Genomic DNA, 16,088 nt, shown 5'->3' with positions numbered 1-16,088 from the left:
ACCCAAACTGTGGCAATAACGGCACGAATAGTTTGAGGGGTTAGCTGAACTAAGCAAACGTTCCAGGCCTTCAAAATTTTGGCTACAAATGGGTGTAGGGGAAAACGGAGACCGAAGTCTAGATGTCTCAGATAAACGGCCACGGACCCGGCTGGGCAATCCAATACTGAAGCACCAGATGGAGGAAGAGACAACTCATAGCCGTCAGGAAGATTAAAAAACCTCTTCGCACGACGGCAGTAATCTTTTGTAATTGCCGTTTTCCTAAAAGCTTCACTTATTGTTTCCTTCGCAACTTTTCCATCGTTGGCAAGGACTATGGGTTGTCGGAATTCAGCCCTGTCAGTCTCGGAATTGTATCCTTCGTCCAAACTCTCCTCTTGGATAACCTCAGCCGTTAAATCAACAATGTTATCCCTACTCTCGTTACTTACACTATCTTCCTGAGCTTCGTCATCTCCTAAAACTGAGTTGACGGCAGAATCATGCACAGGAGATACCTGACCTTCCTGGGGGTTTGGTGGGATGTCGTCCCCAAGTTCTTCTGAAGAAGAACTTATAACCTGACCTTGACCAGGTCTTTTACTAGATTCCGCCACCTTAGCGGCCTCAGCTGCCTTAGCTGCTTTGGCAGCCTCGGCGGCTTCACGAGCAGCAACTTCAGGCTGATAACTGGTACTCCTTACCCTTGGCATAGTGTTAATACCTATATTGCCAACGTTAGTGCCGTATTGGTTAAAATAGCGTCTCCCAGTAAAGTTGCGTAAGTGATAACGGACACTAACAGGCTCAACGTCAAGAATTTCAGTATCGGCAGGAATATCAGGGTTAAAGGGGTGAAAGGCACTTTCACGGTGAGCAATAGTCCTATGTATCATAAAAGCACGTTTTTCTTCTTCAGAAGTTAACGCCTCAAAGGGATAATCGATATTGTCAGAAAGGGAAGATGAATTGCCCCTATTACTACCAGTTTCTTTACCTAAAGACTGCCTAATTAAACGACGCCTAGCAGTACTAAGGTTAGGAAAGTTCTCTTCAACACTATCCTCAGACATTTAATTGAATATAAGCACATAAAACAGCATAAAAATCAAGGGTTAGGGTACGAAAATACCTTCGAAGAAAATCGCAAAAAGAAGGAACGCCTTTTACAGATGAAAGCGACGAAGAAAGAGAAGGAACGCCCGACGAGACGAAATGCACAAACTAAGCGCAAGATTGATAAGAATTTCTTTCGGGAGAAAATTAAGAAGGAGAAGAGGTGTGAAATGGTAAAAATGGTGGATTTTTGATCTAAAAAGGAAAAACTGAATCGCCAATTGAAATGAAAGGCGGTTCAGGAATCCTACGGCTGTTAATTAACAAGCCCTTTCAAAAAGCAACGGCAGGATTTGTGACACGTGTAAATATTTTCCCGCCTAAAAAAAATTTAGTAAAATATATTTTTAGGAACGGTTACACTTCAATTTTATTGCAAGTAGACCTTGTCTGCTATCAGCACACAAGGTCACTTGGGGGGGAAAACGGAGTTTTTCGCTCCCAGATAGTTTACAGCAAGTAGACCTTGTCTGCTACCAGCACACAAGGTCACTTGGGGGGGAAAACGGAGTTTTTCGCTCCCAGATAGTTTACAGCAAGTAGACCTTGTATGCTATCAGCACACAAGGTCACTTGGGGGGGAAAACGGAGTTTTTCGCTCCCAGATAGTTTACAGAAAGTAGACCTTGTCTGCTACCAGCACACAAGGTCACTTGGGGGGGAAAACGGAGTTTTTCGCTCCCAGATAGTTTACAGCAAGTAGACCTTGTCTGCTACCAGCACACAAGGTCACTTGGGGGGGAAAACGGAGTTTTTCGCTCCCAGATAGTTTACAGCAAGTACACCTTGTCTGCTACCAGCACACAAGGTCACTTGGGGGGGAAAACGGAGTTTTTCGCTCCCAGATAGTTTACAGCAAGTAGACCTTGTATGCTATCAGCACACAAGGTCACTTGGGGGGGAAAACGGAGTTTTTCGCTCCCAGATAGTTTACAGAAAGTAGACCTTGTCTGCTATCAGCACACAAGGTCACTTGGGGGGGAAATGGAGTTTATACAAGTATAAAACTTCTCAGCAAAAGAACATAGAGCTTAAATATAGACCTACAATACATATGTGCAAGCTAATTTATCTGAATATAAATCAAGCAAGCAAGTAAGATGAATTGTGACGAAGCCAAGACAACAACATCAGTAGTAAAACTTTGTTAACAAGTGGTGCTTGACAGAGTACAAGAAACGTTGCTACAGTAGAATTTACACCACAAGGAAAGCTCTAAAGAATGAGATGTGGAACCCAAAGTTTGTTTCGTCGGAATCAGCTTGTTATTGGTATAAACTGAGCACGACGATGAGTAATCATACGTCCTCACTTGGGGGGCTAATTGTATGGGATGATATCTGGCATGACCGATATCTTATGAAAACATGATCAGGTTTTAGTAATCATGGAGAATATGCTGATATGTCACAGATTGAAGACATGTCGGCCCACCGAAATGTAACACGTGGCAACAGAAGCTCGACACTTGGCACAAAAGGCTCTGCATGGATGAGAGCCACCTGTCAAGATAAACCATTATAAATAGTAGGTAAGACCTCATTAATGAGGACATTAATTACACTCTTTATCTCTCTAATCTCTCTCTACTTTCTCTCTCTCTTACTTTCTTTTTCTTAAACACCTTTCTGACTTTACCATCGGAGTGGTTATCCCCGGATCACCCCGGGGTTAGCTAACTTCTTCTCATTGTGTAGGTTCTCAGCTTGCCGATAGGAGTATCAGGATCTCAAGTCCAAGTTCTCTGTGGAGTCGGGATCAGACAGAAACAACCTTTTTGCTCTCATGCAAATTATAATGTCAGCTAGCTCATACCAAACCACTTGGCAGTTGCGCGTTTGTATGCAAGATGGCTTACTGTCAATACTAACACATACAAGTCAACATTTGGCTCTTGTAAATTATTTGGAAATATACTTGCCTTTTTTCCACCAAAGTTGTATATTATTGAGATATATCATATATTATTTTAGGAAGATATTTATTTCCTAATATTATCTTTTGTATTTCCTAAATATTCTAGGATATCTTTAATTCTAGGTTAAGGAAATTGTAACTATTATATATGGGGGTGTCATGATTAATGAGAATTCAAGCTATTCAATTCTATTTTCTCTCTAATTTATCATGGTATCAAGAGCAGGTTGATTTTTTTTTCTCTAAACTATACAATCCATCATCATGTCTGGCGGTGCCAATGATACATCTCCACCGCCGCCACCACCAAAGATTGAACCCAATTCCCCCTATTTCCTTGGTCCTCAACACAGACCAGGCGATTTCATCACTCCCACTCGTCTCAATGGTGATAATTATGAGGAGTGGGCAGCAGACATTCAAACCGCTCTCGAAGCTAGGCGAAAATTTGACTTTTTAGACGGTACCATCACTAAACCATCTCCTCCGTGTTCAAAGTCCGATTGGACAGCCCTTAATGCCATGCTTATTTCATGGTTAACGAATACTATTTCTGCCGAGGTTAAGACCTCCCTTTCTAAATTTCGTGAGGTGAAACCCTTTTGGGATCATCTCAAGAAGCGTTTCGCTCAAACTAATGGTCCTAGGGTGCAGCAGATTCGGACTTCCCTAGCCAAGTGCGAGCAATCCAAATCAATGTCTGTCTCGGTGTATTACGGCAAGCTTCACGCTCTATGGCAAGAACTCGATCATCATGAACCCTTAATTTCGTGTAGTTGCTGCTCAAAGTGTACAGCAGGTCAATTACATGAAGAAAGACGGGAACAGACCAAGCTCCATGATTTTCTAATGGGCTTATACAGCGGCTATTATGCTTCTTTACGCACCAATATTCTCTCGCAGGACCCTTTGCCAAGCCTCGACAGAGCATACCAACTCGTGACTCAAGAAGAGCGAGTGCGGCAGGTCAAGCAGGAACCTGACGAGCAGCAGCCTGCCGAGGCACTTGGGTTCGCTGTTCGTGCATCTTCTACCGGTGCGCGTGGTGTCAAAAATTGTTCACATTGTAAAAAGCAGGGCCATGATTTTTCTAGCTGTTGGTTCAAATCTCCCTGTCCACACTGTCAGAAGAAAGGCCACGATCCCGCGAAGTGCTTTGAAGTTGTTGGCTACCCCGATGGCTGGCAGCCACGCACCAATCGAGGGGGGGTTCGTGCGAATGCTACTGTAGCAGAATCCCCTGTTTCAAATGGACAGGTTTTCTCCACCGAACAGTGGAAGGCCCTTGCAGGTTTTTTGGGTAATTCTAATGTTCCCGAGAATCGTCTAAGTGGTAAGTTTGATGATACTAGTTGGATCATTGATACTGGAGCAACGCATCATGTCACCGGAAATAAAAATTGGTTATTTGATACTTACAGTATTGAATGTCGTGTTGGCTTGCCCAATGGTGACAATGTGCTAGCAACCTTGGCCGGCTCCGTTTCTTTATCCGATAAAATCACTATCTCCGGAGTTCTTTTTGTTCCTAATTTAAATTGCAATTTAATTTCTGTTTCTCAACTAAGTGGTCAATTGAATGTTGTGGTACAATTTAATTCACATATGTGTGCTATACAGAACCGACTGAAGGAGCTGATTGGAACGGGTCTTAGGCGAGACAGACTCTATTATCTTAGCAAACCGGATGTGGTGCAACGTGTGTCTAAGGTTGAGGCAACATCAGATGTGGATCTTTGGCATAGAAGAATGGGGCATCCTTCGGAGAAAGTAGTTAAGTTACTCCCTCAAATTAGCAATAAAAGTAGTTTAATAAAAGATTGTGAAGTGTGTTTTCGCGCACAACATCATAGAGACAAGTTTCCTTTAAGTGACAATAAAGCTTCTAGAATTTTTGAAAAAATACATTGTGATTTATGGGGACCATATAGACATGTTTCGTCATGTGGTGCTCGTTATTTTTTTACTATTGTTGATGATTATTCACGAGCCGTTTGGATTTATTTGTTAATTGATAAGACAGAAGTGTTTCAAATGTTTATGGCGTTTGTTGCTATGGTTGATAGACAATTTAATCACACCATTAAAGTTGTACAAAGTGATAATGGCACCGAATTTAATTGTTTACATGACTACTTTGTTGCAACTGGTATTATCTTTCAAACCTCATGCGTAGGTACTCCTCAACAAAACGGGAGGGTAGAGAGAAAACATAAACACATTCTTAATGTTGCTAGAGCCTTGAGATTTCAGGCCAAATTACCTATTTATTTTTGGGGGGAGTGTGTGTTAGCCGCAGCTCACTTGATTAATCGGACTCCTACACCTATTTTACAAAATAAAACTCCCTTTGAAATTTTGTTTCTTAAATCACCCTCCTTTGATGCTATTCGTACCTTTGGTTGCTTATGCTTTGCTCACAATCAAAAAACTAGGGGTGATAAGTTCGCTAGTAGGAGTCGTAAATGTGTATTTGTGGGATATCCTTTTGGGAAGAAGGGATGGAGGCTCTATGATCTTGAAACAAAGGAATTTTTTGTCTCTCGTGATGTGAAATTTGTCGAAGAAATGTTCCCTTTTGCTAGCCCGGATGAGGTTAATATTGTGCCTAATTTAAGTGATACGGAGGATAATATTCATGTTGATTTTGCTGCTTATGACTTGGGTTTTATTGAGAATAACAATATTGCAAATGAAGCCACGCATATTGACTTGGAAGCAAGGGAATCAAACTACTCCGCAACCACCCCGCGGCAATCTGCTGCTGCCCGCAGGGGGGCTGCGGAGTCCCCTGCATTGCTCCCTGCCACGGACCAGCAGCAGGTAGGCGAGGCAGAAACTGCCCACCCACTGCAGTCCGGGCAGCAGCAACAGGTTCCAGCCCCTGCCACTGCTGAACCCAGGCAGTCCGAGCAGGGCAGTCCCCAGGCAGACCCTACGACACAGCCACTTCAGCCAGATCAGGCGCCACGTGAGCTGGGTCGAGGTTTTCGTGAAAAGTACTCTTCGGTTCTTCTTCGAGATTTTGTCACACATACGGTTGCTAAGAGTCCGCCTCCGCCGCCCAATCAGTCTCCAGGTACTCCGTATCCTTTAGCACATTATATAAATTGTAACAACTTCTCTGTCAATTATCAGAAATTTATTGCAGCTGTTGTTCAAAGCTCGGATCCTAAATCTTTCAAAGAGGCTATGAAATTCGATGGGTGGCGCAAATCTATGCAAGAAGAAATCCGAGCTCTGGAAGATAATGGAACTTGGACTTTGGAGCCTCTTCCCCCCGGTAAGAAAGCTCTAGGAAGTCAATGGGTCTATAAGACCAAATTTTTGTCTAATGGTGAGGTCGAACGCCTCAAGTCTCGTTTAGTTGTATTTGGCAATCATCAGAAAGCGGGAATTGATTATGATGAGACTTTTGCTCCGGTGGCTAAGATGACCACAGTTCGTACTTTTCTTGCTATTGCAGCTTCCAAAAATTGGGAGATTCAGCAGATGGATGTACATAATGCATTCTTACATGGTGACTTAGTAGAGGAGGTTTATATGAAACTTCCTCCCGGGTTTGAAAGTTCGGATCCTAACTTGGTATGCAGATTGCGCAAGTCGTTGTATGGCTTGAAACAGGCTCCCAGATGTTGGTTTGCTAAACTTACCAAGGCTTTGAAACAGTATGGTTTTAGACAATCTTACTCTGATTATTCTTTATTTACATACTCTAAGACTCATGTGCAAATTAATGTCTTGGTTTATGTTGATGATCTCATTATTTCTGGGAATGATTCCGCTGCACTTACTGTTTTTAAAGCCTATCTAAGTGATTGTTTCAAGATGAAGGACCTTGGTCCTTTGAAATATTTTTTAGGCATCGAAGTTGCTCGTAGCTCTGCAGGTTTATTTCTCTGTCAACGTAAATATACGTTGGATATTATTTCTGAGGCAGGGTTGTTGGGTGCGAAGCCTAGTGGATTTCCAATGGAGCAAAATCACAAATTAGGTATGGCTACCGGTGATTATCTACCGGATCCTGAGTCATATCGGAGGCTAGTTGGTCGATTGATATACCTTGCTGTCACTCGGCCCGATCTTGCTTATTCTGTTCATATTCTAGCTCAATTTATGCAGGCTCCTCGTACTGAGCATTGGGATGCCGCTTTGAGAGTGGTACGATATTTGAAAGGCACTCCGGGTCAGGGAATTTTATTGAGTTCGGCTAGTGACTTGACTTTGGAGGGGTGGTGTGACTCCGATTGGGCTGCTTGTCCTATGACTCGGCGTTCTCTTACAGGTTGGCTAGTGTTCCTTGGCAAATCTCCGATTTCGTGGAAAACGAAAAAGCAACCCACCGTCTCTTTTTCTTCATCTGAGGCCGAATATAGGTCAATGTCCGGGGCTACTCGTGAGCTCAAATGGCTAAAAGCCTTGTTGCTAAGTATGGGTATTCAGCATCCAAAGGCCATCAAATTGTTTTGCGACAGTCAGTCTGCTTTGTACATCGCACAGAATCCAGTTTTTCATGAACGAACGAAGCACATTGAGGTAGATTGTCACTTCGTTCGTGATGCTATTAACGAAGGCTTAATTTCTCCATCTCATGTTTCTACGAAGGAACAGTGACAGGGTAAAGTCGTATCCCCTAATCAAAAATAATTACCTAATTCACTAACTAAAGTAGATAGGGAAGTAGGGTCGATCTCCACAGGGAAACAAGTCTTTTTACTCCTAATTAAATATTATACTCTAGATTATTTAAGTAACCAATATTAAAAGTTGAATATGAAACTAAACTAAAAAGGGTAGGAAAAGGGAGAAAATAATATATAAAAGGATCTAGGGCATAGGTTCACCAATAAATAATATTCCAGGGCAAAATAGGGTAATCAATCATTGACATTGCATAAATAACATGATTAACAGGCTCTCGCAATTTATTAACCAACATAGATCTAACAGGCTCTCGCAATTTACTAGATCTAAGTTCTTATTGAAAATAGCCTTTAATATCAAATTAACATCTGCTCGATTCATCAATTTAATATTGCTATACTTTTACAAGCCGCAATTGTAAAACATTAAAACAATCCAATAAGAAATCATCATGCAATACCAACAATCAATAATAGTCAATCATCAATGCATCAATTAATCAGATTGTAAAGGGCTCTCGCTACTTATTACAATCACACAATTAATTTATCGGTATTAAATCTCATCTCTCGAATCTTGACTTAACCATTTATAAATTAACTTGCCTATTGAAACTAGACCTAAACATTAATTCTCATCTCTCGATTCTTGAATCAATATTGTCAAACTCATGCATAAAAGATAGGCCTAATCTAGTCACAGAGCATTAAATCAATCAATAGGAAATTAATCTAGCATTAATAATCAACAACAATAATTTACCCCTTCATATCATTTATTAGATCCCCATAAACCCTAGAAATTAAACTACTCACACATAATTAAATATAAACTAAGCAAAGCAATAAAATAAATCATGATCAAAGGAATAAAATAAATAACTAAGATTAAGGGAAGAGAGATCGTCACCAAAGTAAATCTGGAATTAATCAAAGAAATAAGAACAAAAGTTTAGAGAGTGATTAAGAGAGAGAAAACTAAGTAGAGAGAGAAAGTCTAGGAGAAAGGATTAAGAGAAGAAGAAGAAGATCCCCAAAAATCGTATTACGGAGGAGTATTTATACTCCGTACAAAAATCCTAAACTGAAACAAATTAAAACGACGTTAATCGTCTCCTAAATAAACACGCGCCCGATCGGGCGCGCCTTTTTATCTTTAATAGCTATCTCGCGCCCGGCCGGGCGCGTCACCGGGCGCTCCTCCCGCCCGGCCGGGCGCGCCTTTTTGGCGGGGCGGATCATTTGGGCCAATATTTGGACTTCGATTGGGCTCCAATTCTTCGGGCCAATCTGGGTTTCCTCTTTGGGTCTTGAATACTCGGTCCAAACGCCCCGGTAACACCTCTACCGAGCCCTTAATCACCGGTTCGATGGCTCCAACCGGCCCTGGGCTATAAAATCTGGTCGTGCTTCTCCAGTGCTCGTGATTGCTCCTAAATATCTCGGGAAAATACTCCAAAAGCATAAATCCCTGCAAAAGTCAACCAAATCTACGAAAACACTAGAAAACACCAATTAGTAATAAAAGTGGCTCTAAAGAGCCAAAAACACTACTAATTATGACCAAGGGACGGGGGTAAAATACTATATAAAATGGATACATCAAACTCCCCCAAGCCAAACCTTTGCTTGTCCCTAAGCAAAGATCTCATCAATGAATCAATAAATATGCTTCACCCCAATAAGTAAAAATCAAGCACAAGCGATCCAAGGTAAATCAAATAAACACGCTTCAGAGTCAACCAATCAAATCCATCCAATTACCTTTCTTCCCTAACAATTGTCAAACAAAGCAAACCACAAGAGCATATAGAATTCAAGACTAGTGCTCACACACTCGACTCTCATTTATGTGGCGAGTAAAAGATGTACTCGATCGCTCTCCAACCACCCCTCTAATGTGAACAATGCCCTCCCAACTCACACTCTCATGTGTATAAAAACAATGAACGCTCAATCCTACTAGTCGACTCGAAATATGCCAAATCATAACTTGCATTGATAAGCAACACTTTCACATTCATACAATTCTATGCACAAAGGTCGGAAGGTCTTTAAAGCTTGTAATGCAAGGCTAGGGTAAAGGGTAAGATAAATTTGGAAATACGTGAGAGAAAAGCTATGCTTAAGGGAGCAATATCCTAATAAAACCCATGATCAAAAATAAATAATGATCAACATCTCCTACATAACCAATTCTAACATCAACCAAATATACTCCAATCATAATAAATAAACCCAACTCTTACAATTTTACTCATAAGATATAATAATGGAGTAATAGAGTGAATAAACAAACTTTATTTTCCCAACTTGAAATTTTTCCATTGAGGCTCAAAATTATTCTTTACAAACCTCCAACTAGAACATTTGAACATTTTTTTCTTTTGAAGTTCGCATATTTTTTTTCACATTTTTTTTTCCTTTGAACTTCTCTTTTTTTTTTCATAATATCATGCTTTATTTTTTTTCAAGAAAATATAACTCTCAAACTCATCAAAAATAAACATGAACAATCAACAAAACTACTTATCAAAATCCCACCCAAATTGTGCAAATAAATAGCACACTACAAACTCCCTCACCTCACTCACTAATAGCTCCCCCAAGCCAAGCTTGGGACTAGTAACCAATGGGGCAAAATAGGCTTGTAATGTGGCTAATAAACAATAAAAAGTCAAGGCAACAACATGGGTAGCAAGAAGGGAACAAATGTATCTACAATATCTGAAGGTTACCTAAAAGAACAAATGCCTTCGTCCTCCACAATGTGCATAATAATGAATCATATAAATATTACTAATAGTAGCAAACCAATACTCAAATTCATTGACATACCAGGAATTATGGAACTATCACACAATCCTTACCAAATCAACTAGTCAAGCACTATATTCACAAATAGTTGGACAAAATTGACGCATGTAAAGGTTTCAAGGCAATCAAACATCATATCATGATCAACTAATCCACAATGCCTATCATCAATTACCAAGAATCAAAACAATTTCGAAAAATTTTCATCAAGGGGCACAGGAAAGCATGATTCATAATTCATTGGAATAAAACTAACCTAAGAAAACAATAAAATCTGTACTAAGAAAAATAAAAGTAAAAAGAGCAGAGAGAGAGTGAAAGATGTACCATACGAACACGAGAACCTCCCCCCAAGCTAAATCAGACAATGTCCTCATTGTCTTAAAGGGAAGCTAGTAGTCAAGGTGACTACTCTTCATCATCACCACATCAATGTCACCAAAGTCTCGAGGATTGCAATACATCTCTTTGGAACAAAATTGGGCAAGAAAGAAACAAAGTGTTAGTGGGAAAAAGTTCAAATTTGAGTCAGGTTCACGATTCTGATCATAACTTTTGATATATAAATGATAATGCAGTTATTCCAATTGCATTGAAAACTAGACTTGAATAGCTTTCCAACGACAGGTCACACGCAAAAATCGTATAAGAAACGCAAAAGTTATGGCCTGTCGAAATTGACGTAGTTTGTTGACGCGTACGCGCGCCCGATCGGGCGAGCTCTGCCCGATCGGGCCCGTGCTACTGATTTGACGGGGCAGCTTGCTGCTGCTAATTGGCCCGGGATTCCTTTAGCCCTTCGATCTTTTCTCAACTTTTCTAGTATCTGTGCACAAAATCACACTCCCACAAATATAAGATATACTCTCCTCTACCTCTCTAAAACAAAACAAAAAGAAAACACACAAACAAATAAATAAATAAATAAAAAAACAACAAAATACGGGTTGCCTCCCGCAAAGCGCTAGTTTATCAAGGTCCTGCTCGACCATACTCCTTCTCTCAATCGGAAGAATTCAATGCCTTGAGTAACTTATCAAACGCTCCTGCAAACATTTCATTAAGCACTATATAGGGCTTAATAGCAAGCACATTTATCCCTATAAAGAAAAAGTTAGGAGCACATAAAGAGAACTCAAGGTAGAAAGAAAAATCAAAAGAGGGAGATGAAAATACACCACAACCTTCTACTTCCTCCGCTAAAAATTTAGAATTAATAGAACGAACATGGAGGTAATCATTGTCTTTATCATCCGATAATGACTTTAAAATTTTACCCTCACAAATAACCTCATCATCAACAAAGGAATTATCAACCACCGTTTCTACAACTAATGATTTTTCAATCACCGATTCGTCAACCAATGATTTTTCAACCACAAATTCTATAACCGATGGTTCTTCATCCTCAATAACATTCATATTATAGTGTCCATAGACTTTTTCATCAAGAGCCTTCCAATAACTTTCATTAGCAACTAATCGTTTCCGAATATGATCATATGTATACGGAAAGACTCTAAAATCATCCGGAGCACGCACAAAAAACTCACTATAAGGGCATTCAGGATTTTCATGACAAAGACGTTGACAACTACAGTAGTTAGGTGCTGCATAAAAATTATATAATTCTTGTAGTGACATAAGCATGGATATTTTCAACTCATAAAAAAAAAAATTAAAATTAAAATAATAATAATAATAATAAATTAAAAATAATCTAGACTCTAATAATAACTAGAAATAAAAATAAAACCGTTTCCCCGGCAACGGCGCCAAAATTTGACAGGGTAAAGTCGTATCCCCTAATCAAAAATAATTACCTAATTCACTAACTAAAGTAGATAGGGAAGTAGGGTCGATCTCCACAGGGAAACAAGTCTTTTTACTCCTAATTAAATATTATACTCTAGATTATTTAAGTAACCAATATTAAAAGTTGAATATGAAACTAAACTAAAAAGGGTAGGAAAAGGGAGAAAATAATATATAAAAGGATCTAGGGCATAGGTTCACCAATAAATAATATTCCAGGGCAAAATAGGGTAATCAATCATTGACATTGCATAAATAACATGATTAACAGGCTCTCGCAATTTATTAACCAACATAGATCTAACAGGCTCTCGCAATTTACTAGATCTAAGTTCTTATTGAAAATAGCCTTTAATATCAAATTAACATCTGCTCGATTCATCAATTTAATATTGCTATACTTTTACAAGCCGCAATTGTAAAACATTAAAACAATCCAATAAGAAATCATCATGCAATACCAACAATCAATAATAGTCAATCATCAATGCATCAATTAATCAGATTGTAAAGGGCTCTCGCTACTTATTACAATCACACAATTAATTTATCGGTATTAAATCTCATCTCTCGAATCTTGACTTAACCATTTATAAATTAACTTGCCTATTGAAACTAGACCTAAACATTAATTCTCATCTCTCGATTCTTGAATCAATATTGTCAAACTCATGCATAAAAGATAGGCCTAATCTAGTCACAGAGCATTAAATCAATCAATAGGAAATTAATCTAGCATTAATAATCAACAACAATAATTTACCCCTTCATATCATTTATTAGATCCCCATAAACCCTAGAAATTAAACTACTCACACATAATTAAATATAAACTAAGCAAAGCAATAAAATAAATCATGATCAAAGGAATAAAATAAATAACTAAGATTAAGGGAAGAGAGATCGTCACCAAAGTAAATCTGGAATTAATCAAAGAAATAAGAACAAAAGTTTAGAGAGTGATTAAGAGAGAGAAAACTAAGTAGAGAGAGAAAGTCTAGGAGAAAGGATTAAGAGAAGAAGAAGAAGATCCCCAAAAATCGTATTACGGAGGAGTATTTATACTCCGTACAAAAATCCTAAACTGAAACAAATTAAAACGACGTTAATCGTCTCCTAAATAAACACGCGCCCGATCGGGCGAGGCACCGCCCGATCGGGCGCGCCTTTTTATCTTTAATAGCTATCTCGCGCCCGGCCGGGCGCGTCACCGGGCGCTCCTCCCGCCCGGCCGGGCGCGCCTTTTTGGCGGGGCGGATCATTTGGGCCAATATTTGGACTTCGATTGGGCTCCAATTCTTCGGGCCAATCTGGGTTTCCTCTTTTGGTCTTGAATACTCGGTCCAAACGCCCCGGTAACACCTCTACCGAGCCCTTAATCACCGGTTCGATGGCTCCAACCGGCCCTGGGCTATAAAATCTGGTCGTGCTTCTCCAGTGCTCGTGATTGCTCCTAAATATCTCGGGAAAATACTCCAAAAGCATAAATCCCTGCAAAAGTCAACCAAATCTACGAAAACACTAGAAAACACCAATTAGTAATAAAAGTGGCTCTAAAGAGCCAAAAACACTACTAATTATGACCAAGGGACGGGGGTAAAATACTATATAAAATGGATACATCAAACAGTTAGCTGATATCTTTACTAAAGCTCTCGGAAAGTCACAGTTTGATTATCTTCTCTCCAAGTTGGGCATTTTGAATCCGCATGCTCCAACTTGAGGGGGGGTATTGAGATATATCATATATTATTTTAGGAAGATATTTATTTCCTAATATTATCTTTTGTATTTCCTAAATATTCTAGGATATCTTTAATTCTAGGTTAAGGAAATTGTAACTATTATATATGGGGGTGTCATGATTAATGAGAATTCAAGCTATTCAATTCTATTTTCTCTCTAATTTATCATATATACATAGAAAAAAGGTAGATCAGTTAGGTAGGCGGCTTTCCCACTTTCTTCTTCCTTTAATAGAGATTGAATAATGATAATGATGAGCAAAACAGCCGCATGTGTTGATGAACAAAGCCCCATGCGTCCCTCTAATTAAAGGAATATTGGAGTAGCTTGATATTGATATGATAATAATTATCATAATAATTATCTCCTTATGTAGTCATAATAATGATATGATAAGAAGTATAAAGCTTACAAGCTTTACCGCATGCAGCCACTTTGACTTAGTGATGAATATAGCAGCCACGCAGCCAGGCTTGGTTGAGGCATAAAGAAGCCACATAGCCGGCTTTGGTTGAGGGAAGAAGCAGGTCATCATCCGGGCTTAATAAGCCAATGACATAGCCGGTTTTAATGAAGAACAAAGCAGCCCCTACGGCTGGTCTTGACCATGAACAAAGCATCCCTCAGCCGGGCATATTTGACGAGCAATTGAGCCTTGGCAACTGGGATAAATTGGCGAAAAGAGCTGCACCTATAGCCGGCTTTTGTGATGAGCAAAGCTGTCACTACCGCCGGGGTGTATTGGAGAGACAAGCTGCTTATACAACCGGAATTAATTGATGGGGAAGCTGCCCTTTACTTGGTTCATGAGAATGAGCTCTTCAAATAGTGACAAGCGAGAATGAGATGTCAAAAAAAATTTAGCTCGAGAAATGGGTTTGCTCTGATTACACATGCGGCTTTCTATGCCGTTTGACCCTTGCTTAGGTCGGCTGCCGCTTGATCAAGCTTACAATCGAGCTCTTGCTAGCTCACATCACAGCCGGCTTTGAGGTTGAACAAAGCAGCCAGCTTTGAGGTTGTTCAAAGCAACTGCTACAGCCGGGTTTAATTGCCGAGCAATTATCCCATGCCGCCTGCATTGCAACTGTGTTGAGCTGACTACGGCTGTGTACATTAAAGTACAAAATAATGGCAACCGGTACAATATCCGTCTCCATTGTTGCTTTTAACATCATCATTTCCCGACTGGGAGGAGCTTGGTATTCAACCGTTTTGGTGAATGCAAGCCAACATCTTTGTAACGTTATATTGACAGACGGCCATGGAAGGCCAAGTAATAATTTGGCCAAATTAGAGCCGCTTGAATATAGAACTGCTCTTGGGAAGACATACTGAGCTTTGGCACTTATATATTTATATATAAATGTTTATTTTACAAGCTCATAATTGCCGCTTGACACATGGCCGGCCTACTATAAGTGTAGTTGGGTAATTTAACCCACTCACTATTTTTTTTTTTGGAATCATAATAATGATGAGTAATATATTAGCCATTGCAACCGGCTTTGATAAAAGAACCGAGCAGACATGGCAACTGTTTCAGGGTTTTTTGTGATTTCCTCGGATACTGGTTGCGTTCTTCTGACAACGAGACGTGGACACCTGCAAAACAACGAATATTCCGTTTATCGGAATATTCGCCTCCGACGATCAAGTTAGAGATCGGAAATCGGAAAAGCTAAAGAGAGAAAGTAGAGAGAAGTTGAAGCTCTTTAATGCTCTATTTTTATGTTATGTCACAATCCACCCCTCCCATCACAAATTATTGGGGTATTTATAGGGGTGGGAACATGTGCCCCTCTAGGGTTTATACCCTAGAATTTCGTGACGTGATTGGCTGCGCAATCAGGGGTCGCCACGTGTCATGGGGGGCGCCGTTTTGCGGCATTCAAGGTTTTCTCGGGATTTGGGCCTGATGTGATCAAGGCCTTTTTCTCAGTCTGATGTTGTATTGTGTTCTAAAGGCAGCTGACACGTGTCACCCTGTCAGGAGGGCAAGTGTCACCCTCTCATAGGGCCACGTGTCGCCTTCTTATTGGGCCACATGTC

At 39.9% G+C, this 16,088-nt stretch overlaps 1 protein-coding gene across 1 annotated transcript; it reads left to right on the top strand.

Annotated features, from left to right (window-relative positions):
• The first annotated feature begins 3,279 nt into the window (after positions 1–3,279).
• On the top strand, positions 3,280–7,629 carry LOC145570955 (uncharacterized). Its single transcript, XM_081630070.1, has 3 exons — positions 3,280–4,793; positions 5,451–6,829; positions 6,878–7,629. Exons 1-3 carry the CDS (start codon positions 3,280–3,282, stop codon positions 7,627–7,629), a joined length of 3,645 nt encoding a protein of 1,214 aa, XP_081486196.1.
• Positions 7,630–16,088: the final 8,459 nt, after the last annotated feature.

Source organism: Chenopodium album, chromosome 12 (assembly GCF_948465745.1).
Source record: "Chenopodium album chromosome 12, dcCheAlbu1.1, whole genome shotgun sequence".
NCBI lineage: Eukaryota > Viridiplantae > Streptophyta > Magnoliopsida > Caryophyllales > Amaranthaceae > Chenopodium > Chenopodium album.
This window is presented reverse-complemented; position numbering and strand designations above follow the sequence as displayed.

What these genes read in the sequence shown, in the direction of transcription:
- LOC145570955 (XM_081630070.1), top strand. Translation starts at nt 3,280, where the DNA reads ATGTCTGGCGGTGCCAATGATACATCTCCACCGCCGCCACCACCAAAG. An exon ending in CCTTCGGAGAAAGTAGTTAA is followed by an intron (nt 4,794 to 5,450) that starts GTTACTCCCTCA and finishes TCAAAAAACTAG; the next exon opens with GGGTGATAAGTTCGCTAGTA. An exon ending in TGTTTTTAAAGCCTATCTAA is followed by an intron (nt 6,830 to 6,877) that starts GTGATTGTTTCA and finishes AATATTTTTTAG; the next exon opens with GCATCGAAGTTGCTCGTAGC.